The 27431-nt window shown below is 37.8% G+C and overlaps 1 protein-coding gene across 1 annotated transcript in view; it reads right to left on the bottom strand.

Moving 5' to 3' along the window:
- The window catches only part of HDAC9 (histone deacetylase 9), a 482690-nt gene that overhangs the window by 107424 nt on the left and 347835 nt on the right, over positions 1–27431 (bottom strand). Inside the window, exons 16-18 of the mRNA XM_080383947.1 lie at positions 27159–27279; positions 21529–21578; positions 6125–6232 (exon numbers count right to left, since the gene is read on the bottom strand). Of these exons, the coding sequence (XP_080240073.1) occupies positions 6125–6232; positions 21529–21578; positions 27159–27279 (279 nt within the window). The remainder of the gene's footprint in view (positions 1–6124; positions 6233–21528; positions 21579–27158; positions 27280–27431) is intronic.

Below are 27431 nucleotides of genomic sequence, written 5' to 3'. Positions count from 1 at the left end.
ATTCCTCCATAGTCCTGTGTGACAAAGGCCTTGAGAACAGTAATAACCAAGCTCATTTGGAATGAGAGTTTCAAGTTGAATTTAAGTTATCCATGGATTATACAAAGACACCAGAGTAGCAAAGACCAAATGCAGGAGGTTTATTTTGGTATTGATTCAACCTGACATATCAGAAAGAACCATCCCAGGAACGTATCAGATCCTGGTTAGGAGGAAACTCATTTCAGTTGCTTTCATTCTGTCAAATCACCCCTAACTACCAGCAGGGCAATTTCACACACATGTGTGCACACACATATACACATGATAAGACAGGGAAAGGGCTTGTGCTTCACTTGCTTCAGCTGAAGTGGATGTTCAAGACAGTCTCAGACCACGTTTTTAGCTTATGTGTCTTCTTTCTTGAGTGTTCTTTTGCAAAGCAAAATTGCTTCTTAATTCATTCAAACTTTTTAAAAAATGGGGAATAACAATACAAATCTTACCAGCCCTTGACAGTTTATTGTGTAGCTCTCTCCTGTTTCAAATTTGTCAGATTGAAAATATATGGTGCTTACGTGTTTCACATAAAAGAGTGCTGCCATTGCCAATGCTGACATATTTAAAGGACAGGCAAAGTAAACTAGACAGTAATCCTTATTATGGGTACTGTACTTAAAATAATTAATTCCAGCTTATAATAGTACTGAATGGGGTCATCTGAGGCTGAAGAAAACCATTTCAGAAATGTTCCTTTGGATTTTCAGTAGTTTCATGGTCTGTTCTGGCACTGAGTTGCCCATGATGATGGAAAGTCATCTACCATTGCAAAAAGGTTCTTGTTTAGTATACTCTTTTTAAATTACACATTTCACTGGCACAATTCTTTTTCCTGTCAGTCAATAGTAAGATATTAAGGGACAGCTAGAGAAACATACTATTTGTTACCAGAAAAGAAGTTGAAACATATTTAATCTTTACAAAACAGCACACAATAAAACAACCATTACAAGAACAAATAGCATTTTGAAGGACATTAATCAACAAAGTGTAATTATTCCAAAATTATCACACTAACATCAACTATCTGAATTTAGACTTTTAAAAAGTAGTATTAGTCATTTAATAGACATGGCAACAATAACAGTGGCAGCATCATCATAAATAGCTTGATTAACACAATGGAAATATCAGTGACCTAAAATCTTTCAGAAAAAACAATGATTTGGCAATCTAAGTCCTAAAGATGAGATTTTCTGCAAGCTCTAAGAGTTACAAATGAAATCTGAAACTCAAGAGAGACCACAGATGCAGAAATCCTTCTTATTTCCCCCTGAGGTTTGTCTGATGTGGAGTTTGGACAACTTTGATACTTGTTCAGTTCAGCTGCAAGAGGGAAGTGCCTGCTGCATAAGATAGCTGGGTGCAGGCAAGCAGAGTCTTTTTGTGCTTAGCTGCCCGAGAGTGAAGTACTGCACAGGGGGGAAGGGGAGGTGAACTGAGCTGAGCATCAGAGTGCATGTAAAGAAAGCAACTGAGCCAGGATGGGAAATGGGAAGGCAAGGCTGGATGGCACCTCACAGTGCCACCAAACCATTAGACCACATGCCTCTGAAATCTGCCTCATTATTGCAGAGCAATGACTGGGACACCATGAGTGTTCCCTTTTGTAACATACTTCTAGCATAGCTCTATTTTCCTGTGGCAATGCAAAAGAGGAAGAAGATCCTTAGGAGACATTTCCAGGAAAGAAATGTTCTCTCTGTGGATGCTAGATCTTTTAGGACCCTCTTTTTGAAGGTGTGGTCATTAGGTAGAAGCTAGAGACAATGATTTCCAAGTTCACAAGCTATACTGCATGCAAGAAATCATAGGGAGGGCACTACCTGTACTTCTTCCCCAAGCACCAAGGAGTATATCATAAGACTTCTCTTATTTGTAAAAAATATTTATTGGATATAGCTAATGACTGCAGTGGAATTACATTTACTCAGTTCTGCATACTCGACTTTTCTAAAGATCTGTGGTCAGCCAGCAGATTATTAAAAGCCATCTACACAAATCTGTTGGGGAAATGAGAAAGAAGCAAAGGCAGATACAGAAATACAGCTAGACAGGAGAGCTGTGGTACCAGTTTCATATAATATGAATACCCCATCATGCACCAGCAGGTTTCCTAAATTATAAAAGGCTCTAAAAAAGAGTGACCTTCATGCAGTATTTAGGCTCATCTCCTACTGTAATATTGCCAAGATGACATTCATCATACACGTTAATAAATTCACAAAAAAAGGAAAAGCATTGCATTCAACTTAGTATAACATCAAATTTATCATACTATATATTTCAGTGGTGTGATTCTTTATTACCTATTAAATCTTTTCTCAAAATTGTATCAAATGGATCTCAATGAGTGTTCAGTATATTATTAAACAAACCCTCAAAATCCTTAATTTTGATTGTTTGATATAATGAAATAAAAAACATTCAGATTAAGACTCCCCAGAGAATGGACACTTTGTCCTAATTTAAAAAAAAAAAAAAACAAAACAAACCATCACAGTAATTTAGTATTACAGCAGCAGTAGAATTTCAGTAAACCCTATTGTTTTATGCCCTTAGCACTGTCATATTGATGCTTTCCCCATTAGTCAAGGAGATCAAAGAAATCTGATGTCTCAGAAGGGGTTTGAACTATGGTGAAGAGAACTCAACTCCTGGTCAGTTTTTGAACACTGTCCAAATCAGATGAACAAAATGTTGCTGTTCTCAGATGAGACCTGTGTGAAATGGGACTGATAGTCTCAGGAAATTCAGAATGAAGTAAAGAACCTTTTGCTTTGTGTATGAGTTTGACTCATGCCCAGCTCTGTAGTGAATCTCTCAATTGTTCTACAGACTTTTACAATTTATTCTGTAGTCTCAACCCTTTATTTAGTAGCATGTACCTATAGTTTCAACCTGTTATTATGACTCTATGCAATAGCAAGCGGTATCAGTAGAGACCATGGAATAAGGCAGTAAAGACTTTTTTTTTTTTTTTTGCTAGGCAGTGAAGACGTTTATCTTCAGTATTGTAGATATTTTTTTAAATTAATTGAATACATGTCCATAAAATAAACTATTATATTAATTTTAATTTTAGAAAAAGCATATTTGCATTTTAAAAAATGTATATATTAGTTCATCAAGCTTTAAGAAATATTTGGGCTATTCATATCCAACTACACTGACAAATTTGATAATTCCTGTGTCAGAAAACTACTTGTTCAGTGAATGACTCCTGTTTCTCAATCTTGAGGCTTCTTGTCTCACACTTTGCCTATGCTAGATAGTTTTACTCTGAGGTTATCCTAATGTCACTATGGTTGTTTCAGAAAAAGGCATTTGTGATTCTCCAGTGCAGTGGGTAAATAATCCACTGCTGCCTCTGCTGCAGTCTGGAGCACTGCCTTGTAGGAAGTCCTTGCTGTGTATTGTAAGTCTGCCACGGTGAACTTCAGGACATGCAGCTCATCTCAGAGAACTGTGGGATTTCAGAAAAAATCAGTATGTCCTGTCTCATAATTTACTTTTTTTTCTTAAGATGACACAGAAATGACAGTGCACCATCTGATAGCAGGCCGCAGTGGTCAACTTCCATGGAAAACCTACAGCATGTTTCTCTATTGCTCTCATCTTGCTGTTTTACATGTTGCAGAGCTGCTATAGCTTACACATGGTTCTTGGGAGGTGCTTTTTGTTGTCCAAAGGTTTTGAAGCTGTGGCAGATCATTCCAGATTCCCATCAGAGCTTAATCCTCCCACTCAGTGCTTCACATGCATATGTGCTCAGTGAATGCACATGGAAGTGGTCAGCTTTGCTTCTCCTCAGATCTTCACAAGTACACTACAGAACTGCCATTTTCCCTGCGCTAGAAACAGCTGATCAATGCAACATGTATGTTTCCAGAGGAAAAATGGCAGCAAGATGGACAAACAACGTGTACAGTCATAAAAGTAGATTGGAACATACAGATCTGTGGGGCTAAAATCTTACAGGTACCTACAATCTCATCCATAAAACCATGGAGAAAACCCCAGTGTAGAATGCAAAATACCTCCCTAATGTCGCTTACCATATGAGGGTATTGGGAACAACTTGCCAGCAAAAGCCAGATTTGTATGGGTGCAGTGACAAAGCAAACATAGGAGAACTCTGCTAGAATGGCTAATGTCAGTCTCAATGCATTTCCAGAACTTCTGCTACCATGCTTTACTTCTGTCAGTTCAGGCCTTGGTCACCTTTCCATAACCTTATCCATAAATACCACAAGCAGATTGTTAGTTCATACGGTTGGCATGGAGGCATGTTAAGTAGGCTTCATGCTGAAAGTATAGGAGCTGGTTAGATAAACACTTATCAGGAATGATATGAGTATTCCTGATTCTCTTTCATAGAAAATCCTTTCCATTCCTATTTTCTTGATGATTTGGTGGTAAAGCAACTACTTGGCATGTCTATTGAACAATTACCTTTCCTGTGTCTCAGCTGCAGGCTGCATGAGACTGCTTCAGTCCTATGACAAAGATTCAATTTAGGATCAACAACAATTTTACAGTAAACTACAAACTAGTGCTAAATTTAAAATATTTGTTTACAGACTGTTGCAACACCAGTAGCAACCCAGGTCTCACAGTGGCTGACTGATTCTTTTCAGCTGTCCATCACACACACATAAAAAACCAAGAACATTCACAGGTGTGGAAAGACACCACAAATGTACAGACATAAGCGGCAGAGATTCTGCAGCAAACCCTGCTCATGTCAACTGCACACAGGACATATCTTGTTATTCTTATCAAAACCTGATGTTGCCTTAGAGACTGACATATGTCCTACAGTCAGCAAAGGTAAAAACAAGCTAAAAAAGTCCTTCTTTACTTTCAGTAATCCTGTTGGGTGGGAATAATGAACATTAAGTTGTGTAAGTGTACTGCATCCTTCTCTGCCCAGGAAGCTTAGTGGGGATGAAATACCCATCAGAAAGGATGCATGACAGGGAACCATATGATATGCCCTGTCCTTGATCTTAGATTTCAAAATATGTACATTTTGTGTAGTACCTCGCTAAATGATTTTGGCGTCTGAATATGAAAGATTAGTAGGTGCATTTGATTGGGTCAGAGCTATAGTACTGCATTTCACCTAAGCATGCTGTCATTTATGTACCTATATATTCTATATCTATGTATATGTACACATAAACATATGTAACCCTCCCTAAACATATAGCTAACATACTTTGACTGAAACAAGACAGACATACAGGAAGAAAATTCTCAAATTTAGATACAGTTTGGACTTTTAAAAATCATCGTACAATGCTAATTCTAAAATACTTATTTCTATCTTGGTTTTGGAAACAGGAATCAATCCATTAGTATTTGGGCTGGAAAGTGAATAAACAGTTTCATTAAGGAGACATGTTAGCTCCAACAATGTTTATTGGGGCAAGCCCGCACTCTGGCTGCATATGGTGCACCTTTAAATGGGGCTGTTAAAATACCAAATAAAATGTCAGTCCGTCAGGTCTGGACCTTTTATAAATTGTTTAGACTGGGGATAATTTGGGTTTTGTACATCATGCCTTGCAGACGTGCAGCACCGAGATAGGAAAGGAAAGGGGGCAGGGAGGAGGGCGCGGGGCAGTCAGCCTGGCAGAAAGGCACCTCCTGGGCCATCGCTCTCCCCGCCAGCCACCTTGTCTTCCCCCTCACTGCACACCCCTGTTTGCCTCCCCTCTCTCTGGGTGGTATCCTGAGGTTACGCATGTGACTGAATGACCATATTAAAAAAAAAAAAAAAAAGTAAAAAGTCCATTTCAAAAGGCAGCACCACAGCCACTTGCCAGAGATGTGCACACTATGAGTAACTTCACCTCGGGCTGTAGCAGCCCTGCGCTGTAAGAACCCACCACTCTTCCAGGATATCAAAGGCCAGAGAGGCCTGGAAGAGCTGCCGGGGCTGCCACACCTTCGTGGCCATCCTCCCGGCCCTCCTCCCGCCATCCTTCCCAGAGCAGCGGGCTGAACAACGCCTCCCTTCAGCCCCCCTCGCTCCACCGCCCCAGCGCTCCCACCCACGGCGCGGTCCGGACCTCACCTTCAGCTCCCGGGAGGCCACGCGGGCTGCCAGCTCGATGACACAGCCCACCGCCATGCGTGCCGCCCCGGCGGAGTGCAGCTCGTTCCAAACGGTGTCACTGTCCACCTGAGCAAACAGCCGGCCCCGGGAGGAAGGCAGGGAAGAGAGGGAGAGGGAGAGGGAGAGGGAGAGCATGAGAGAAAACAAACCCGTGAGGGAGGGCTGGCAGCGTGACAGCCCATGTACAATAACATCAGTCTTCCGTCCTGGCCAGCTGAAAGGCCTTCTGGACATGGCTTTGCTTATGCTTTTTCTCTGCACAGGCTTTTCCAATGGAAACACATTCCTGTCATGCCTCGCTGCCATTCCCTGTTTAGATTTCTCATTACAAACAGTGTTACATCGGCTGGGCCGGGCCTGCTTGCCAGACGCCAGACGCGGTGTGCCGGGCCCTCACGCCGGCGGGGTGATGGGGACCTGCCAGTGCTGGGGCAAAGCATCTGGTGGAGATGGCCACCGCGGGCTCCGGAAGCTGTCACAGGCAGCCCGTGCCACCAAAACTCACCAGTGAGTGAGTGAGTGAGGGGTCATTACCCCTTTTTTTAAAAAAAGAAAAGAGCAGTAAGCGCTCGTCTTTCCTACCCAGGCAGGAGTTATATTTGAGTGACTGAAATCAGAACGATTAATTGTTTGAATTAATTTCAGTAGTCACTATTGCCATAGACAGAAAATAAAATTAAATAAAATGAAATCAAATAAAGTGCAACCCTTTCTGTGTCTCCACTTTTGACGAACTGATAATTTTTGGCTGAAAGGTTTTAGGTCCCACTTTGTGACAGATGACTGTGGTTATTTAAAGCAAAGAACATTTTTTGTGCTTTCTAAATGAGTAAGCGTTACATGTTAAACATGACATGAATATTATCTAAAATACAAGGATAAAATATTATAAAAATAGAATATTACAAAGGAAATATTATAAAGGTGGCTAAGCAGCACAGCTCTACAGCTTCAATCAGTATGCTAAAATTTTACTTCTGAAATCTATTTTTAGTAACTCTTTATTTATTTTATACCAATAACTATAGGTGAAATGTTGTATATCCTTTTTATGATATTAGGGCTAGCACACATGATGGTCTGAAAAAGTCATTCAAAGAGACAGCCAGACTTCCTCGATGCTCCATGGGAAGTGCATTTAATTGTATCATACTGTACAAATTTATCATGAAAAGAAAAACGTTTAGGGATAGACAAAATACTGTGGCAGATGCTATTTGGATAACTTCCAAGCACACTGAAACATGTTTTCAGTTTGAAGCAGAAGCTTCTGTTCCTAATTTCTTTTTTTTTTTTTTTTTTTAAAAAAAAAAAGGAATGAAAGAAAGAAATCAAGTAATTGAAAATGGATGCAACTGCTGCTCAACTTTTGAGGTTCTAAGGAATTTCTCTGATTAGTCATTTGAAACAGAAAGAAGATTGATCTTCTCTACACCTGTCAAATATCTTCACCATTACTGTTACAATAATATTATATTTCAAACTACTAAAGTGATCTTACTTTTCAGTGTGCTGGACCTGAGTTCTCTATCGTTCCTATCAGTTTTGTGTGCATGCAGCAGAACTAACAAAAATAGTTTGTATTCATAGTAGACCTGAATAAGGAGACTGGATTTTGCTCACAAAGTTTAGAATAACAGTTATAACAGCATACTGTATTTACATCCAAGAAACTAAAAATATTGTACAAACACAATTAAACATCATTAGTTTGATATGGGATGATTTATTATATTTGTTTTGCAGATTGGTAGCTTGAGATTGAAAGAAATTAAGTAGCTTTCCCAAACACACACACAAATCAATAAGTAACTAAGAAAATTACAAGAAGAAATAAGAAAGAAACCAAGTAGGAAAAAAAATAATGATGCATTTAACATTAGGCAGACCTTCAGATTGTCTCTCTATTGCTTTAAAGCAACTGTGAATCAATTTTCATTTTTAAAACAAATAAAGAGATAAATAAGTAGAGGTCATTGGTTAAATCAATTTAATGAAACCATAATAAAGTTTGAGAAATACTGTGCAGTACTTTAAATAAAGAAGTATCAACAAGAGGGCTGGGAGGGAGTACTTTCTTACAATTTTTATGGCTAGCAAATTAAGGTTAACATGAAGGAGTGGCTGATGAAAAAGGTTCAATGGCAGCTGCTCAGTACACCAGGGCACAAGCAGGAGCCTGCAGCCTCAAAGGGACTATGATTCATTTCCAGGAAGACCGATTAAGTTAAAATTGTAACCACAGCTTGAGAGTGCCCACCCTTCAAGACAGTTGTCAGCTCTGACACATGAGACGGCAGTCTCTCCAACCACTAAATGCTTAGTATTGGCCAGGATACGGCATTTATCATCTTCTGCTTTCAACTGAGTGTGAGAAGACTGAACTGGGACAATAAGACCAAATATCTTCCACTGAAAAATTTGCCTCAGACCACGTGAATGACTGCTACCTCATTTTACCTGGACAGGAAGTAAAAATGGACAATCAGGAAAGAAAACAGCATTTCCTGAGGAATTTTCAAAAATTACCACCTAAATATACACAGGAAATTCAGGATATTTTAGCTGATCTTTTGGGCATGGTACATGTAACAAATGATAAACTCAAAGCCAGGGGTAGCCAACTGAAGCTGCATACCTTAGTGCACAGTTATTATAATACAAGAAAACTAACATAAACATATGAATAATTACCCTGAAAAGGTGCAGTATTACAAACTTAGATGTCAAATTCTATTTCATATTTACACAAAATTAAGACTGAATTTCTGAGGAACATATCATGAAGAAAAACCTAGAAAAACTTCCATCATACAATCAATGCTTTAGCTGTAATGACTGTAAAATGCCATCTCACTCCATTTTATATATCTATTAGTTCTATGTATAGCGTTAAATGTTTCAGGTGTGCAATCACAGATTTTTTTTTAGTGTTACTCAATGTTTGCTTTGTAAATTACTGTTGAAATACAGTGGTATAAATGGCAAGCCCATTAAAATTACTACTAGCTGGCCCAGTTGCCAAGCTGTATATGAAATGCAGCTATGTAAATTCTTACTAGATATGCTTTTCTTTATTCCTGTGAGGTGAAATGGTTGGATTATATACAAGTAAAGGGAATAGGATTAGACACTGTGGTTTCTGGTTCTAGTTCATGTATATATCACATATATCTGACAGTCTAGATGCTGAGTATGCATGAATTTGTGACAAATGTGATGCTTTCTGAATCACAGACTATGAAAAAGTCAGATGGAATTCTGTAAGAGGTTATTTTTGTTCTGCAAGTGCTTTGGAGCCACAGAAGAATTCAGTAAAAAATTTACCTTGAATAGGAATTTTTTCAGAAAATTTTAAAGAACATTTGCAAAAAATACAGCATTTGTAGCTTAATTCTGACAGAGAATCTTAACCCCCTTTTTCCTGCCTAATTATATATATATATTATTTTCATTTAAAAGTCCTTTAAAAAATTGCCAGGGTAGGAAAATGTTCTGAACACCTAACCAAATGAAAAAAAACTATTTTTTTTAAAGTATCAAAATGTCAGTGTTAAACTATAAGCATGCTACACATTTTGTTATCAAAAATCCTATCACTTCTGCAGCTCTTCAAAGAAGGATTGTGCATGATAGTGCCAAGAGCCAACAAACACGAGCCCTGTGAATGCTGACTTTCTAACACACATATGGATTTACTTCACTCCAAGTTTCCTGAATGAACACTGTAGGTTGTAGGCTTTTTCAAGCACATCTAGTATAGCTCAATCATTGGCATCTGTAGCAAAGCTAATACTCTGTAAAGCTACAGATGATAGAAATTAAGCTACCTATCCCTGAAGTGGATGTGGAGGCATTAAAGAGGAAGGGAATGACTTAAGTGAAATGTAGGTAACTTTTCCTGACTGAATATGACTTATGTTTCAGAAATTCCCTGCTTTGCACTACAAAAAGAACTTGATATGAATGCTTCCTGCAAGAAATATCTACATGATAACTTAACTTTCACAAACTTTAAGCATACTTAAAACAAGCTAAGAAAAAAGAAACCTTGCAGCAGAGACTTTTCACCAGATAGAAAGTTTGTCCCATAACCCCTCATGGCTGGAATATTTCATACTGAGGAAGACTGACTATAAAGTTTGAAAGTTACCAACGCCTTATACTGTGCTCAGGTTGTGGCACGTGTATATGAAGGTAGAGAGGAAGGATATGGCAATACATCTGAGAGAGTTCGTTTACCTAAAGGCCTTTCTGAAATCACTGCAGCTGCTGAAACTGGAAATGTTACTTGTCCTGCTATTTACATTTATCTGAAACCTACCTCAGAGAAGCAAAAAACTAGCATGAATAATAATTCTAAAGCATCTTAAATAGATATTTATAACTGTCTTTTGTTTCATCTGTCCTTTCTCCTGCTAAAGAACCTCTTCATTTTTCACCCTCTGTTTCAGTCCTCCCTCCTCTGGAAACCTCCTGGGATCTGCCCAGTGGTCACTGGATCACAGTTCTGCTGACCAGAGATGCTGCTCACAGTTGGACACACCCTTCTATTTTTCAAACCCTGCATGGTGTATTCATCTGTGTGAGTTATTTCTCTTTCTTAAATACTTATGATATACTCTGAAGTTACCTTAAATACACATTCACTGATAACGATATGGCAATATAAAAGAACACCCAAGATACTGGTTTGGGATGGATTCTGACAAAGCATCTCTCTCTCTCTCTCTCTCTCTCTCTCTCTCTGATTAAACATAAATCCAGCTTCCACAGTGGAATTCTGTTTTCACTCCTAAAAGGAATGAAAAATAGACTGAACCACTCATTCTGCTCTGGATGCTCTGCACAACTGTTGTCATCATAAAAATCAAAACCAGTCCTCCTAGAGTTACCACACATTCCTACTAGAGATACTCATTCTCTGAGAATAGTTCAAAAAATTAAATCTGTCATCTACCTGTTCATGGAACTTTTGACCTCTGATGATTCTTTGATAGCAGTGATTGTATTCTATGTGTCCAATATTCTGGACAACAAGCTAAAAAGTAGCAGTTCTTTACAATAGTTTAAAAGGATTCTTTGCCCTTTCTTTAAAGAACAGAGGTTGGGCTCAACTTTCCTGAGATGGAAGTTAATCGAGTATGCATTTCAGATGGATACATTTCAACACAAATCTGGGAAAGTACTACATAAAAAAAAATACTGTCCTTTGATATAATTGGTTATGAAATTAATAAGTAACTAAAAACAAGTCAGCTAACTAGAATGTAATTATATGCAGTAAACAAACTGATTAAGAAATCTGTGAGAAATAATATAGGAGAGTAGAGACCTCCTCAGTGATACTGCAATTTAATAAAAGTTGCATATTGCAGAGCAGATTTCTGTACTTTAGCTTTAAAAGCATTCAGACTCTCACACTCTTCCACCTATGCCAGAACAAACACGTTTACATCACTGGTGTTTTTAGTTGCCTGGCATGAAAATAGAAATTAAATATTTTTCTGAAGTGTTGCAACTTCTAAAAATTGTGTGTGGCATTTTGCTATCACTTCAGCAAGGCATCTGTCATTGTTGGAGACAGTTGGTGCCAGCAAATGCTAGCACATAAGTTTGTAATACTTCGCTCCTGACCATGAGCAGTGCAGCTTCCCAGGTGCCACGCTCATAGCTCTCACCTTCCACTCTTACAGATGTCCTGGTGATCATTCATCACCTCCATGATTTTCAACTAAGAAGCAAAAGGCCCTCAACATGCTTCTCAGCTGCTGTTTCATCTCACCATGACTAAAGAAGCAAAGGTGTGCACATCATCTCCAAGGAACAACCTCTAATGAATGGCCTGTCAGCCATGTCTCTCATTAAGGAACAAAGGAGAAAAAGTTTGCATGGCTGATGCCTCTTCCATAAATCCCACATACAGGAAGTGTGTAAAAGTGGGCTACTTTAGGAGAAATACATACAGTGAGCTTCCTTTATTTTTACTACTATTTTGCAGCTGTGTCAGAGATTTGTTCTGTCAGAGGCATTTCCAGCTGCTTTAATCTAAAATGCCTGCCTTAGAGAGTGCCCAGAATACCAGCTTTTCATACTTTATTGCCTACCGCTGCAGTTTACAAAAAAATTGTGAAGGGGATGCAGTCTTTAGGCTCCAGTGGGATGAATAGTTCAAAGGTTCATCACAAATCATTGCTTAAGCAAAAAACATGGAATTCACTTGGACTTGCATGGACTTCTCTGTTGTGTTTGAATAGTTCCAATAAGAGAACTGATCAGCAATATTCATGGGAATAGACTTCTAAAAAGAATTTTAGAGGCTATTAATTCTGACCCCAAAATCTTCTTTCTGGGCAAGAGCAAGGAATGTGGACAGTATATGTACCCACTGCATGTAGAATATTCAACATCTTTCAAGTTTTACCTGCCAATAGTGATCTAAGTTGTAAAGCTCTTATAAATCAAAGCCAATTTCCAGAAAATACTCAGTAAAAAAATTCTAAGTAAAAATTAATAATTGAATGCCTAGTAGAGTTACTGATGGTGGTAGTCAACCACTGGTAAAAATGCAGCACCCCTACTTCTGTACAAACAGAATTCACTTTAAGGTTTGTAAAAAAGTAAGTAAATATGTGAGGTCTGTATTAAAAAAATAAATAGCTTTGTATTCAAAATGAGAATCATAAAAGAATCAGGCTAAGTCAAGCTGAAGCCTGAATAGAATATCGTCTTCAGAAGACATAGTTTGATTCGGTTGTTCTTTTAAACTAACTTTAGTGACAGGCATTCAGAATCATAAAGCATAGATTCGACACCCTAAAGGATCTCAAAACCTTAGTGAAAAAGTGATGTGTGGATCATTGGTAGGGGGAATAGAGGGAGGATAGCATGGTTTACATGTGGATTAGAACTTGTTTTTTTTTAAAAATACATAAATAAAACACTTAAGACCAGATTCAAGGCTCAGATATGTGGCATATATCACCAGATGCTTGTAAAAAACTGTTACTGCACTTTCAGATCTAACTCTGAGAACTCTATTTTAACTTGAAATTTGTTTTAGTATTTAATGGATTAGTGTGTGAAAATGCTTGTGCAACTGCCTTCTTATGTTTGATCATGCAGTTTCTAGGACCTCATGGGCAAATAGAACAATGTGTAGCTGGTTGTAATGCATACAGTTACAGAAAATACAACTTTTATGTGCAGGATTCAAGCCTTATTTTTTAAAAGATTCATCGTTTGCTGCTGAACACGTCTTAGCAATATATAGCATTTAATCTTTCTTCTTCAATGTAGATATTTAGGTTAGAGGCCACCACTGGAGCTATGCTAGAACCTGGTGTTTATTCAGATAAGGAACACATGAACATTTCCTCTTCAGAGGGCTTTTCTGTCCATCTTGGGGGTTAAATTCTATCAATAAACACATGATATGTTTTTAAAGTGCAAATGTGAATTCTGGGTTAGTTACAGAGTTCCCATCAAATCCATATGTGTGTGGGTGATTAAGTCTGGGGAAAGTGAATAGTATTAGTAAATTGTATATGGTACTGTTCCACTATTTACATATAATGTGTGTGTGTGTGTGTGTGTGTGTGTGTGTGTATAATGTTTCATATTCTGGCAAATAGGAAGGCTTCTTTGCATAATGCTAGCCTTTGGCCACACAACAGTTTTTAGGAAATGCACAAGATGAGATAAAACCTTTAAAGATTTGACTTTATGGTATTTCATTAACTTCACAATAATTTTCTGTATTCCATGTGCCTTATCTTTGTTTACAGTTTTTTTGATCTAGTCTAGTACCAAAGGAAAAAGGTCCTCTCTTAAAAAAAGCCCCAAAATTGTCTGAGGGACCAAATTCTGTATTTGATGAGTAGGCAGATTATCACTCCTGAGCTTTCTGTGGAAAGCCTGATGCAAGTAAAAGCAGTCTGGGACTATTCTAAAATATTCTGTTGTGCCTGCTGCAATGCCAAGGAACTACATCTCTCAGTTAAACAGCTCCGCCTCTCACTGGTCTAAACATCAGGCTCCATGGTGGATGGTACAGGGCCACCTCAGTGCCATGAAAGGACAAGAATGGGACAAAATATCTGCACTTTAGTGTGAAGAGATTTTTTCCCTTTTTTGTGGCCATGGTATTCATATGCTAAATGCAGCATCCCCTCCCTGCCCAGAGATGAGAAAACATTGCACTTTCCACATCCAGAGATGAAGTCTCTGTGCCTCAGTAAAGGAAGAATATTGGTTTCCTGCTGTGATCACCCAGATTCATGTTATCACACTTGCTAACTTTTTTTCCGAATTGGGTCTGGCTGAGCCCCACAGTGACCCTCATAGCGCCAGTGCTCTGTGTTGGTAACTAGAGGAAGGTGTTGATAACACACCAGTGTTTTGGCTACTGCTGAGCAGTGCTCGCACAGCATCAAGGCTGTCCCTCCAAAATTATCCCCTCCACACTAGTAGGCTGAAGGTGGGCAAGATCTTGGGAGGGGACATAGCCAGGACAGCTGACCTGAAGTGACCAGTTGGATACTCCATACAATATGACATCTGCTCTGGTATAAAAGCTAAGAGAAAGGAGGAGGAAGGGAGGGATATTTTTGATTTAGGACGTCTGTTTTCTGGAGCAACCACTAGGCATACTAAAGTCCTGCTTCCTGGGAAGTGGCCGAACATCACCTGCTGATGTGAAGTAGAGAATAACATCTTTTGTTTTCCTTTGCTTCTACATGTGCAACCTTTGCTAATGCTTCATTAAACTGCCTTTATCTTGACCCACCAGTTTTGGTTTTTTAATCTTGTTTTCTCCTTCCCCTGTTCTGCTGAGGAGGGGAGTGATAGAGCAGCTTGGTGAGCACCTGGCATCCAGCCAGGGTCAACCCACCACATTTTCCTAAAATGAATGTGCCTAAAATTAAGAACTTCATTGCTTCAGGTCCCTGTCAATGAAGGAAATCAAGCATCTCCAGTCAGTTTTTCTGATCTTAGGTCAACTGACTCCTGCTGTAGTGATGCACATGGCTCTCTAATGGTTGTTGAGGCAAACAAGGGTGGTCAGGGTCCTGCTTTGGCTGCTCCAGTATTTTGTTTAAAATTAGGTATGTGAAGCTCGATAAGAGAATCTTCAGACAACTGTTGTTATTCTGAACTGAAAGTAAGTAATGTGCAGTTTTTATCTCATTTCCCTATGTTGTCTTTAGTATGCTCACTCCAGGAAGCTGCGACTTTGTCTGCTAGAAAGTCTGCAATTCTCTGTACATAAGAATGCTTGACTAAAGTGTAATGTTAATTGATCTGTTCCTACAAAACAGCTGGCTCTCATGAACTGCGAGAACTGGTGGGGTTTATCACCTAAAAAGTGCATTCACCAGTGCAGCTGGGAGTACGTTACACCCTCATTCACTCACCCTGTGGATAGCCTAAATAGGTTTATAGGGAACTGCGCTAAATGACTGAGCATGCAGACCCTTAAATGCTCTGGGATGACAAACCTCCAGCCCTTGTTCCAAGTCCCATCCCAACTGGCCTCAAGTTATGTCTTCGGGTGGAACCAGGATGGCCTTTTTGATCACATATTTTGATAACTTCTGCAGGAAATATCACACGGTCAACACTATGTAACTATGAGTCCTAAGTAGTCATGCAAAATATGTCAATTAAAGTATAATGTGCTTCTGAAGTTGTTTTAATTAAATATTGGAATTTTTTTAGGGATGGTATAGCTGCCAGAGAGGCTTAGGAAGTAAACAAGTCCTTTATTCCCAGAAGTCTCCCACAATCTGCTCCAAAATGTTATAATGGCAAATTTCAGTAGGTTAGTAAGGCAACTCAGGTAAGTAGTTTAAATTAATAGGTGATTATATTGATGGTATGTTATATTAATGATTTCCATCATATTGAGTAGGTGAGCTAGGAATAACAGATTGCTTTCCTCAGACCAGGAAACAGACATATTTTTGGTTGACGTTTTAAAAGGACTATACCTATTTTGGTACAGCCTGGGATATAGGGGGAAGACACAAGTTAATTCTGAAATCTGTGTGGAGGTGATGTTTAATTTGAGTGCCCAAACCATAGCCAGTCCAATTTCTCTACAACCAGATTTGCATGCAGACATATGGAGAGACTGCTAAGCAGCCTGGAGCCTAAAATCTGCTACAAGGAAACAATGCCATCATGAATATTTTCTTAATTTTTACAGTTATACCATGATAATGGAACCAGGTTGGTACCAATAGCTCTTATACAAATAAGAGGAATGAAAAGTCATAATATGTAAAGGCTGAACATTCTTCCTGGGCTCAGGGTGAGAAGATCAAGGGAAGAATGAGAAACCACAGAAAATTTGTTGCCTGGATAACTTCCTAAAGTTGTATACTACTGAAGTCTTGCCTTTCTTGTTGCTTTTCCTCCTGTGCGGTCAGGAGGTACCACAGCAAGGAATGCCAGGAAGAAATTCAACATTCAGAAAATATGAATATTTTTAAGTTTTGGAAAAATGTAGAGAGATTTTATGGTGTTACATTTCTTTTCTTGACAGTTACTTTATTGTAACAATTATTTTCTGATATGAAAGATCTAAGCTACACTTCAGTTAATGAAACTGGCCAGCAGTTAATGAAACAAGACCATCCTATCCCAGCAGAAAATCTCACCTCTGTTATACTGCAATAACAGCAAAATTAGAGGAAATGTAATGGACTTTCCATAATATGTACAAGCCAGTCTCTAGCCATTCAAATGGCTTGATATTTAGCCCATGAACCACTCTGTTCAGCTCACTAAACATTTATTCTGCTAAAGTCTGATTTCTTGTGAGGTGGTGTTCTCCCCCAGCTACTCCTCTTGCAATTTAAAGATCTGACTTTACACATCACAGGTTTGGAGCAGTGTCTTTTGAGGGTGGGGGGAGAGCAGGGGGGATTGGATAACTGCCCAATTTCATATGATAAAAGTGAAATTCTCTTCTGTCTGCAGGACAATCCCCAGGGAACAACGTATGAAACCCAAACTTAAATAAAATCATATCCTGTTTGCAAACATCATATTCCCTTTGCTTCTCAGTAATCTGCACCCATAAACCCTAGCACAGCTTGAGAGCCCATTCCTCATCTAAACAAATGCCATAAGCCCCTTTATACTTTTACAACCATGTCAGAAAATAATATTGACTGCCAATAGTGATGTGATTGGAGTTGCCTCCTCTGAGCCATAAAAGAAGCAGTCTGTTATCAATTTCTTTAAATGCATCAAGGGAATTATGGGTCGGTTCAGTTCCAAGTTATAAATGACAATTCAAAAGCCGCAGAAGTGTTTGAAGCTGGGAGCCGATGATGACATTATCATAAAAGCCTGCTCTTCTTTGCTTTTGTGGGTTTTTTTGCCTATCAACTAGACAAAAAAATATGGCTGAGAAATGACTTCAAGATTTCTTCACACAGCAGCAGGTCAAACAGGCAGGAAAACAATCACTATTTTTAGTGACAGTCTGAGGCAAGGAGATGAAACTTACTCCCACTGAAAGTAGATTTCTGCTGCTTTCATTGTCTTTTTCACAGCTTAACAGAAGGGAAAGAATTGCAATAGATTGATTCATTGATCAAATGATCAGTTATGGCTCTATTGGCTGTTTACAGATGAAAAATTGTGGATGGTCTGATAATCCACAGAACCAAAAAGTAATTTGTGATTATTTTCCCCATTTGGCCACTTCACCTGCAATCTACCCACCTCTCCTGGAAAACTTTTCACATTCCAAACTTCTGACCAGCTGCAAGAAACCATCTCTTGTTATTAAAACTGCTGGCCCTAGAGCTGCTAGTCTCTCTTCCAAGACAAAGAATTTCATCCCCCTGGTATTAGAATTTTTTAACAACAGTTGGTTCTGGAACAACCTTAAGCTTGCAAAAAGAATAAAAAACATTATTGTAAGAGGGAGGTCCCATACTTCAGTGGATGTTATACTGCTGACCCTAGATAGTCCTCTGATAAAAAATTAACCACCATTGAAAGAAAACCTGTTCTGCGCAAATTTAGGTTAGATTTGGAAAAGGTTTTTTTTTCTCTCTGTGTGACATCTGTTCAGTTTGACTGTCAGTATGAAACAGCTTTGTGCTTTTAGATAGATAATTATTACCTATATAGTTTCTTATAGAACTATAAAGTTTATTGTTTGATTTCTTCTGAAAGCCTAACACATACCAAACCAAATTCGCCAATGACCCTGACATAATCTGTCCCTATCACTACCTGAAAGAAAATTCATATGGATGAAAAATGTTTACAAAATCAGTAAATATAGCTTTACATGCCTTTTGCATGGGTACAAAAGATTTAGAGCCATGATGGAACAGGATCAGAAAATATTAGTTATAGACAATGCCTCTTGTTTGCTTTTCACAATTCTTGAAAAGAACTTCTCTTTACTGTAACTGTAAGTAACGTCCAAAGAAGAGGATCCCTGATCCTGACTGCAGTTTATTGGTACTGTTAGAACAGAGATAACAATGAGATCAATAATATAATAGAACTCAGAGTTACAGGGGTTAGTTGGACCTTTGTCTGTGAACAATGCAAACCATCCCAAATTCATGCCAACATAGTCTCTATAGCACATCAGCTGATCATGTCTTCAATGCCTGTGAAGTCCTAGATACCAGCGCTTGCTCAAAAAGCAGTTTCCATATCGTCCAGTGATTCTTTCATGTGAAACATATAAGCTGTTTGTGAAGCAGGGGCTCAGAGCTAGGAATTTACATTATTTATAAATGTATGACAGGTAGATCACAGCCTTAGATACATGGGCTTTATCCTACTAATGCTCTGCCTTGCTGGTCCAGTGCTCTTTTCAACAGTGGCACAGCTTCAGCACAGAGTATGAGGGTCCCCACCCAGAAACAATGGAACCTATGATCTCCTCAGTGATAACAACATCTGGTAAGAGATGGGGGCTCTGATATTAAATCCAGTCTGGCAGTGGAGAGAAATTAGTCTAGGTTTCCCATCCCCTGTGTAAGTAGCCTAACCACTAATCTATTTAATAATAGAAGAGCTGCAAATAACAGCCAGCAAGGTCCCCATATAGTTAGAGTACAATAGGATCAAAGAGCTCTGAAAACCGTTCTCCAAGAGGCAGTCATAAAGTCTCCTGCAAGAATGGAATCCTTTTTTGTCTTAATACTTTCTCACTGTATTCTTTAGCAAACAAGTAATGAAGCAAGCAAACAAGAAAATAAATGAGAACAAAAATTTTTAAGAGTCACTTCTTCCATCCTTCCTTAAAATCTTTGCATGCGCTACTTTTGGCCTTACATTGACCAATCACTGCTTTATAACCTATTAAGTTGAAAGCTACTAAGTAGCAATGCTGCTTCTTTCTTTCCACCGTCGTTTTGAAAGTAAACTTAAGAATTGCTTTCCACACAGTGTGAAGCAGCTCCCTTTCCCAGAGCTCATCTTAACCAATAGACATCTAAATATCACTGAAAGAGAGCTCCTAATCTGATTATTTACCTTGAAAAAGGTCATAACCTATTCCTTTAAAAGAGCCCCACAGCAAGCCTGACAATAATAATATGTAGAAAGGCAAAGCAACTAGCAAAAAAAATAAATAAAAGATCCATTTCTACAACATGTTCTTTAATCCAATTTCCATGATTTTAAATAAGAAATAAACAGATTCAAAAAACTGTAGATAATTTTAAATGCTTTAAAAACCAAAGTTACAGTGAGCATTTCTGACTTGCATTAGCTTTAGAATGGACAACATACTTTCATTAGTAGGATTTAAAAGCACATCTCTATTCATGATTCTTTAATACCACAATAACTTGTTTCATAGAAAAATCTTATACTTTAATTTTCAAAGCATACCATAGTCCTATTTACTTTCCAAAGCCCTCAAAGAGATTTATCAAGGAATTTTTACACCAGCTTCTCACTCAGAAACCCAAACATCCTTTCTCAACTTTGTCTCATTCACTTTTCTCTAAACTTCTTAATAAGTGCAACAACTATGTGAAAATTTCTTTTTTGATGCAGAAATATATGCATGTTTATGTGTGTGTGTGCATGTGTGCACACAGTATTGCATAGAGGTGCATGTGGACATGTATGCCTACATGTCAATATGTAATGTTAGCTGATCCATATACAGAAATGACCTCAAGTTTCAAAATTACCAAGTTGCTGGCCACCAGGTTCCAAACTGCAGGTAGAGTCCTCAGCAAGCTAAGTCCACAGTAGAGGAGCTGGAATGATTACCACTTCCTGATTCTTTGTTCCTTAACTCATAGCTCATGAATGCTCCAAAGTTACTAAATACTGAAAGTTAAAATGGAATTTTTCTTTTTTATGTGTTAAAACCTTACAAAATGACTATTTCTTCTGTCAGGTATCTCATAATAAATATTAAAAAGCCCACTATAAACAAGACTAGTATGGTATGGAATTTATCCTTTGTGAAGGATAAAAGTAAATAAAACTTCAGAAGGTTGCATTGGAAGTTGACCTCTAGAGATTGTGGCTTTATTCCTGCATACTCCGAAACACTGAAAGGGAACTAAAATATATATGCATCATCCAGCCAGCCCATCAATATCTAATAATATCAACTTTTCACTTTGATATTGCTGATATCAGTAAATAATGGACCCAGCTGGACCAAAAGTGTAGAATGCTTTTGTGGGGAAAAGCCCCTGTATGTGAAAATTTATTTATCCCTGGTATTATCTCAATTCTACATGTCATGTTTTTCAATAATTTAGAGTAATTCTTTTACCTAGTGTTGCAAGAGATTTTTGTCTGCAGATTTTTGTCTGCTGTGTCCTAATACTTGCAAGCTTGTATTTCAGAATGAATCCATTTCAAAACAGGACAAAACAATGCTCAAAATATTTATTAGTTTAACAACACCCAAGTTATTAGCTAGCAACTAGTGAGCACTTCTTATGCTAAATGTTAGCTTTGGTAAATTGTTTGTCCTTTCTGAGAAATGTGAAGCTATATTTACTTTTCAACAGTACGCAAAACAGCTTATCCAAAGCTCATTTTGCTAAAACAATTACACCCCTGTTACTTTCCTGAAAAATAGAGCTCATGTAAAACACCCAAAGTAGGACAACTAAGTGTGCACATTATCACAAAATATGTTCTTGTCCTACTATTCCATATGTTTGCTGTAATGTACTGTCTTCTGTGTCTTTGAAAACAGTATGATAATGGCTCAGGTTTCATCTCTACATTTTTTATCAGCTTCTGAAGACTTTGTACTGATAATGCAGTACTGCAAAATTCATGAATGAATACATTTGTTGTATGCTGTCCCTTTTGCAAAAAAACAAGCATCTACTTACCCCAAGTCCCCCACAAGGCAACAAGGAAAAGAGTTTTTGAGACACGCTTCCTATATATTAAAGAAAAAAAAGAAACAATAAGCATCATTTATCAAAAAGACATTTAAATACTGGAACAGTCATAACTCTTTATGGTAATTCAGATTTTGGTATCACACAGTGAAAATGCCATATATTAGAATAAAAAATGTTAATAGTACTTAGAAAGCAAATCATCCATGGGACATTTAACAATGTCTTTTGCAACAGTGACAAATCTTAAGACTGGTAAGCAGTAATTTCAAAGGAGTATAATGATCGAATCTCCATAGAAAGTCACTCTGAACTAATCATCCTGATATCTGTAGCTGATAAGCAGCTTGCTTAAGCTAGTCATCTCAGCAGCTCCTACAGCCAGTGAAGTGAGGTAGTCACCTCTACCCAGCCTAGGTGACTGATGGGGTGAATTATACTTGAGAAGTGCCTGTTTCTTTTCACTGACGACAGAGGGAACCTCATTAAGCTTACATGAAACTGCTAAGTTCTTAACTTCATCTCTCCTAAAGAGTTTCTCGTTTGAAAATTACAACCTTCGTCTTCCTATCTATGCAAAAATACTGTTCTCTTCATTTACATACCATCACTAAATACACTAATATGTTAAAAACACAAAATGAAATAGTACTTGTTTCAGTATTACTTAGTAAAGACATTCTACTAAAGGGAACAAAAACTTAAGAGGCTTTAGAATATAATTTCTAGCTTACTCAGCTCTATACATTAGATAATGTGATAGGGTTTATCTTAATATTTATACTCACTTTTTATTCATTCATGTTTTCTTTTTTTGTACCACTGAAATCACTGTTTGTCTTGATAAGGGCAATATGAAAACCGGGTAAGGATCTCAGGATTTGATGCATTTCCTATCCCAGTGTGTAATCTGATCCTAAGGCAGCTGTGGAAGAGAACATAAGCTTTTCCCCTGCTGTATCACAGAACTGGCTTTGTAACTTTGCCATCTGGAGGAAATGTTAGATAGTGAATCACTCAAGTTACCTAGAGGAGCCACCCATTGTTATGGAAGGGGCGAACGCTGCAGTTACTCATGTTTAGCAGGTGCCAGTGAAATGCATAAGGACAATTATAAGCCATCATCTTTGAAGTATGAGAGACCAGACTGCAAGGTCTGAGATGAAGAAAGTGCTTTACACTTCGAGTAAAATCCAAGATGCATTTTTAACCGACTAGAAGCCTTTGATCAGTTTGCACAGTGTGCGAGAGAAGCCAAACAAAACCTCCTGTGGAGCTACCAGGGGAAATGCAGGTGCAGCAGCTATGCAGAGTATTCTCATACTGTGAGTCCTAATGGCCCCAGACATGCAAGGAAATGTTGGCGGCAGGAGATTGTCAGAGTAGAGGTACAGGAGGAGTTTCCAGATCTCTTGCTAAGCAGATCCAGGGACCAATGCGAACAGCAATTTTTGATTTTTTACTGTGGGGAAGATCAAAAAGTCTTGAGAAGATAACTAAAAAATGAGTGCTCTTAAAGTGCCAGGAGACATTAATGGAAACATAAGCTGTAAGTTGAGATGAAAGAAGGCATTTTCAGAATATTGGATGACCAGACCTTTTTTCTTAAATTCTGTTGCTGTGTTGGGACATAAGAGAGAACAGATGAATTCTCATTTATCTCCCTGCAGCTGGGCACATTGTGCATGGTAAACACTATTAAAAACAACAAACAGAAAGTGAAAAAAGAAAAGCAGATGGTGAGGAAGGACACTAAAATCAATCAGCAGATAGTATTAAAATGGGGAGAAACAAGCACAAAGCCTTTTCAATGTATCAAGAAACTTGCCTGAACAGTCACTTCTTATTACACAGTAGTCAAAAAAGCATATAACAGATGTTGCAGAACAAGAAAAACATTGCAATTTCATGAAAAGAACAGTGGGGAAAGGTTCTACTAAGAGAAAGTGAGACCATCACTTTGCTAGTCTCACAAAAAGAAAAGTGATCACAAAACTCTTTGCTATAAATGAAAATGAGTAGCAAAAAGCAAACCCTGAAAATGAGTTGAACCGAGAATTTTCCATGATGTTTGGAGCTAATATCCCAGTAGAACTTGGTAAATAGCAGTCACTTTACAGTAACACCCTTCCACACCCTTGCATACCTTCATAATAATAGCAAAAAAGATATTAGAATACTTAAGTAAGATAGAAGACAAATCTAAAATAATCGTACTTTTTTTTGACTTTGCATCAGGCCAGACTTTGTGGTCACCAGCAAATGGCTTGAGAAAAAAGATCTTTCAGATAAGATTCAGCACAACAATCTACTGATAGAACTAGAAATATTATCCAAGATTTCTATTCTAAAATTTCTACCCACAAAGGCAGTAGGAGCTGGTTAGTCAAATTAGGTGCTAAGGCACCCAGCACTGACTGAGGTCAGGGCCCCTGCAGAAGTTAAGGAAGCTGCTTAGAAGGTTGGCAATTGGGGACTGAGAGTATAATGAGCAGGAAAAACGATGGGCAAAAGCTCTCATTCAAAAAAAAAAAAAAAATAATTAAAAAGTGTGTTCACTTGTGAAAATGAACAGTTTGAGGAACCTGATTGTTTTCAGTGTCATCCCTCAAGAATGAAGCCATTTTTGCTAAGCGGTCATTTTTTCACTAACTTGAAATTGCAATTGCACGGAGGTTCTGTGGATGCATCTTTTAGTTGTAGTCTAAATACTGCCTTACTGTCAGGGATGTGTTGATGGTATAATTCTCTTTTACAAACTTGTAATTATTGGAAACTTGCTTTTTAGAAATACTTTCTTCGTTATGTTTGGAGAAGGAAAAGGGAAACTAATTTGTTAGACCTCTTTGATAACTGTTCTGCTCTTGAGCTTATTCGAAGAGATTTGAAAGGCTGTATTCTGTCACATGAAACCATAATGTGATGTGACACGTAGCCTGTATATTAGTTTCCTTCATGTCAAGACAAAAGATATATATAGCGCATATATAGTGCAACATAAAACATTGCTTAACACACACAATGAAATACAATCAGTCAAAAGCTTAATTATGCAACAGTGTAGAAGTGGAAGTGATCATTTGCAATAGCTGCATTTGTAGGCCCTGATGCAGGGGAAATAAAGCCAAGAGTTCAAGACAGTTTATACTCTGAAACCATTAAGAATATGTGAATGGTAACTGTGTTCATGATTCTTACCGATTTCAGTAGTTCACAGCCATTTTACTTTGCAGTCTTCCAGAATAGTTGCTTTTTTTTTTTTTTTTTCCTGAACAGGGACACTGAAATAAGCATTTTTTGACAGGTAGCACATTTCTAGCCTTAGTCATACTTAAATTTCCCTCCTTAAAATGTTCATTTTCTGTTTGAACGGTACAGAAGTTGCTTGTTAGCAAAAAGAAAGAGCTTCAGACAAAACAGATTTACTCCTCTGAGCAGGGACAGTTTTTTGGAGCACAAGTGGAGAACAAACTGTGCCTCTGTCTTTTTGTGTGTGTAGAGAAGAATGGTTAGGTCTTCCTTTTCCTTAGGATGCAAAGCCACAACTTGATGGAACAGTTTCTGTAGAAAATCAGTGCACTTTCATTGAGACAGAAATGTTTTATGAGATGATGTTGTTATTGATAACATTTTTAATGAGAAATATTTGTTTTAGATTTTTATCTTTTGCTAAAAATAATTTTGAATTGTACTATACCAAGATGTTAATTTTAATGTCAGGATTGGTTAGGTTCAGCCTCACTGAAATGGGGACAATGAAAGGTAGAACAGCCACACTGAATTTTAGAAAAATATGAGACAAGTTCATTCCTTTACACAAGACTCTGGAAGCCCAAATTATTAGAGCTTCCAGCCAAAAAACAGGCACATGCAAAAGCATGTGGGAAGGGTGTTTCATTGACTGTTGTCTTGGTAAAAGGCCATGTGAGATACAGCAAGAAAGAATCCTGGAAACAGAGACAGAAAAGGGAATTAAGCCAAAGATATGCTCAGAATATATGCTAGGAGTGTAATCTTGATACAAATGTAAAAGTAAATCTTTTGGACTAAGTGTCAAATAAAGAAGGCAAAGACTGCTGAGTAAAGAACTGTGGACAAAGAAATGTTTTTTCTGAGATTGGGTACACAAAGCTTTCTGCATTCTCTGTACAAAGGCAGAAACACAATGAGGATACCTAGTCCTTCACCTTCTAGCTGCAACTACACGCTGAATCCCATATACTGGTCAACCACTGAGATCCAAAATGGGAACAGTATTCTATATGAATATATGTTATATTAAATAATGTGAAAATTAAAATCAAATGAATCAAACCCAACAAAATTTAAATGTAATGCTTGACTCTATCAAAATGGAACATTTTGACAATGTTGATGAGCTCAAATCAGAATGTTTCCAGATTTTCATTTTGCAGGAATTTAGAGTATTTTCTTGGGATGACATTTTGTTTGGTTGGGGTTTTTTTTTGGTGTTAAAGGAGGATTGCCTACTTTGGAAATTAAAGCTCCTGAGAATGTATTGTATTGTAGTATTTTTAAGTTTTGGTGGTGCTTTGGCCAAGAAGATGTGTAAACTTAGGTAACATTGTGATCAAGTAATTTTTCTTATCTGCTTATGGCTCACTGAAGCAACAGTCTGCCTTACAGAAGAAAGTCTTAGCATTAGTTTCCAAAGCAAAATAATTGCTATATATTACTAGAACTGTGTCAGCGATTCCTTTTGATGGCTAGTATTGTTTTTGTTTGGGTTGGGTTTCATTACACTTAGGAAAAGCTCCACATCTTAGAAGAAGTTATAAAAATAGCTGAGAATGAGTGTGTTGCATCCAGTGTGCTGGGACAATAAAGGGCAGGATTTCACTCACAGATTATTTCCAAAAGGCACTACTTTTTTATGTTTTTTCCTTTCACATTCTCTGTAGCAGGTCTGACAAGTAGATCTGCTTCATGCTACACTCATGACAGAGTTCAATTTAACCCTACTTTTCTATTATAAAAAGCATATACTGAGCATTGGCTGTGCATGAAGATATTTGGTGTGAAAATTCTGTCAGTTTTCTGCTATTCTGTACATCCATAGGTCCGTTCCATATTTTAAAGTGTTTTCACTTCCTATTACTGAGAAAGATATCATATCCTGCATAATGGGAAGGCATTAAAATAAAGTTCACTTATTAGCAAGACTTAGGCATGTTATCTGTACTCAGGGTGGCTGAAATATTTGAAATAAAGCAAATGAGAACAGCAAACAAGCAATTCTGACAAGCAAGTGTATCTTAAACTCCCATTTTCAAATCAAAGAACACAAGAAGATAGAAGACCAACTGTGTTCAAAATTGTCATTGACCTCAGATGGAGAACAAATTACAGCAAAGGGTTAACACTTTGATGATTCTTTTAAGAGAATAATGAGAAACTTCTATTGCTGCTTTCCAGCCAGTGCATTTTGCTAATCTATATTTGGCTTCCATTGTAACATTCTCCTTCCACATAGCAATGCATTTGGAAAAAATGAATTTTTGTCACACTGCTTGCCAAGTATTTTAAACTGACACCAGCTATGACTAATGACAGTGCTGGAATGTGCTGTTCTCAGTAGAATAGAGGCCTGTACAGACCTAGGAGTTTCCTGGGGTCCAGCTTCTGTCTGTTCAGGGGGCTGGTGCCATACAGCAGTGAATGATGTTCAGAGTGAACCAGCTGTATTTCCTCCAGACTGGCTTTTCGACCTCGAATTCGCTGAAAGAAAACAGCAGAGGCCTACAATATTCCACTGACAATATTTAGGGAGAGAAAAAAAAAAAAAAAAAAAAGGTCCGAAATAACATTTAGTATGATTAATAATGGGTTGAAATTGCGTCATGCAGGAATGTGACACTGATTTGTTTATC

This window comes from Falco punctatus (assembly GCF_963210335.1).
Source record: "Falco punctatus genome assembly, chromosome: 4".
NCBI classification, from domain to species: Eukaryota; Metazoa; Chordata; class Aves; order Falconiformes; family Falconidae; genus Falco; species Falco punctatus.
Note: the sequence above shows the minus strand (reverse complement) of the source record. Positions and strands in the feature narration are given on the sequence as shown.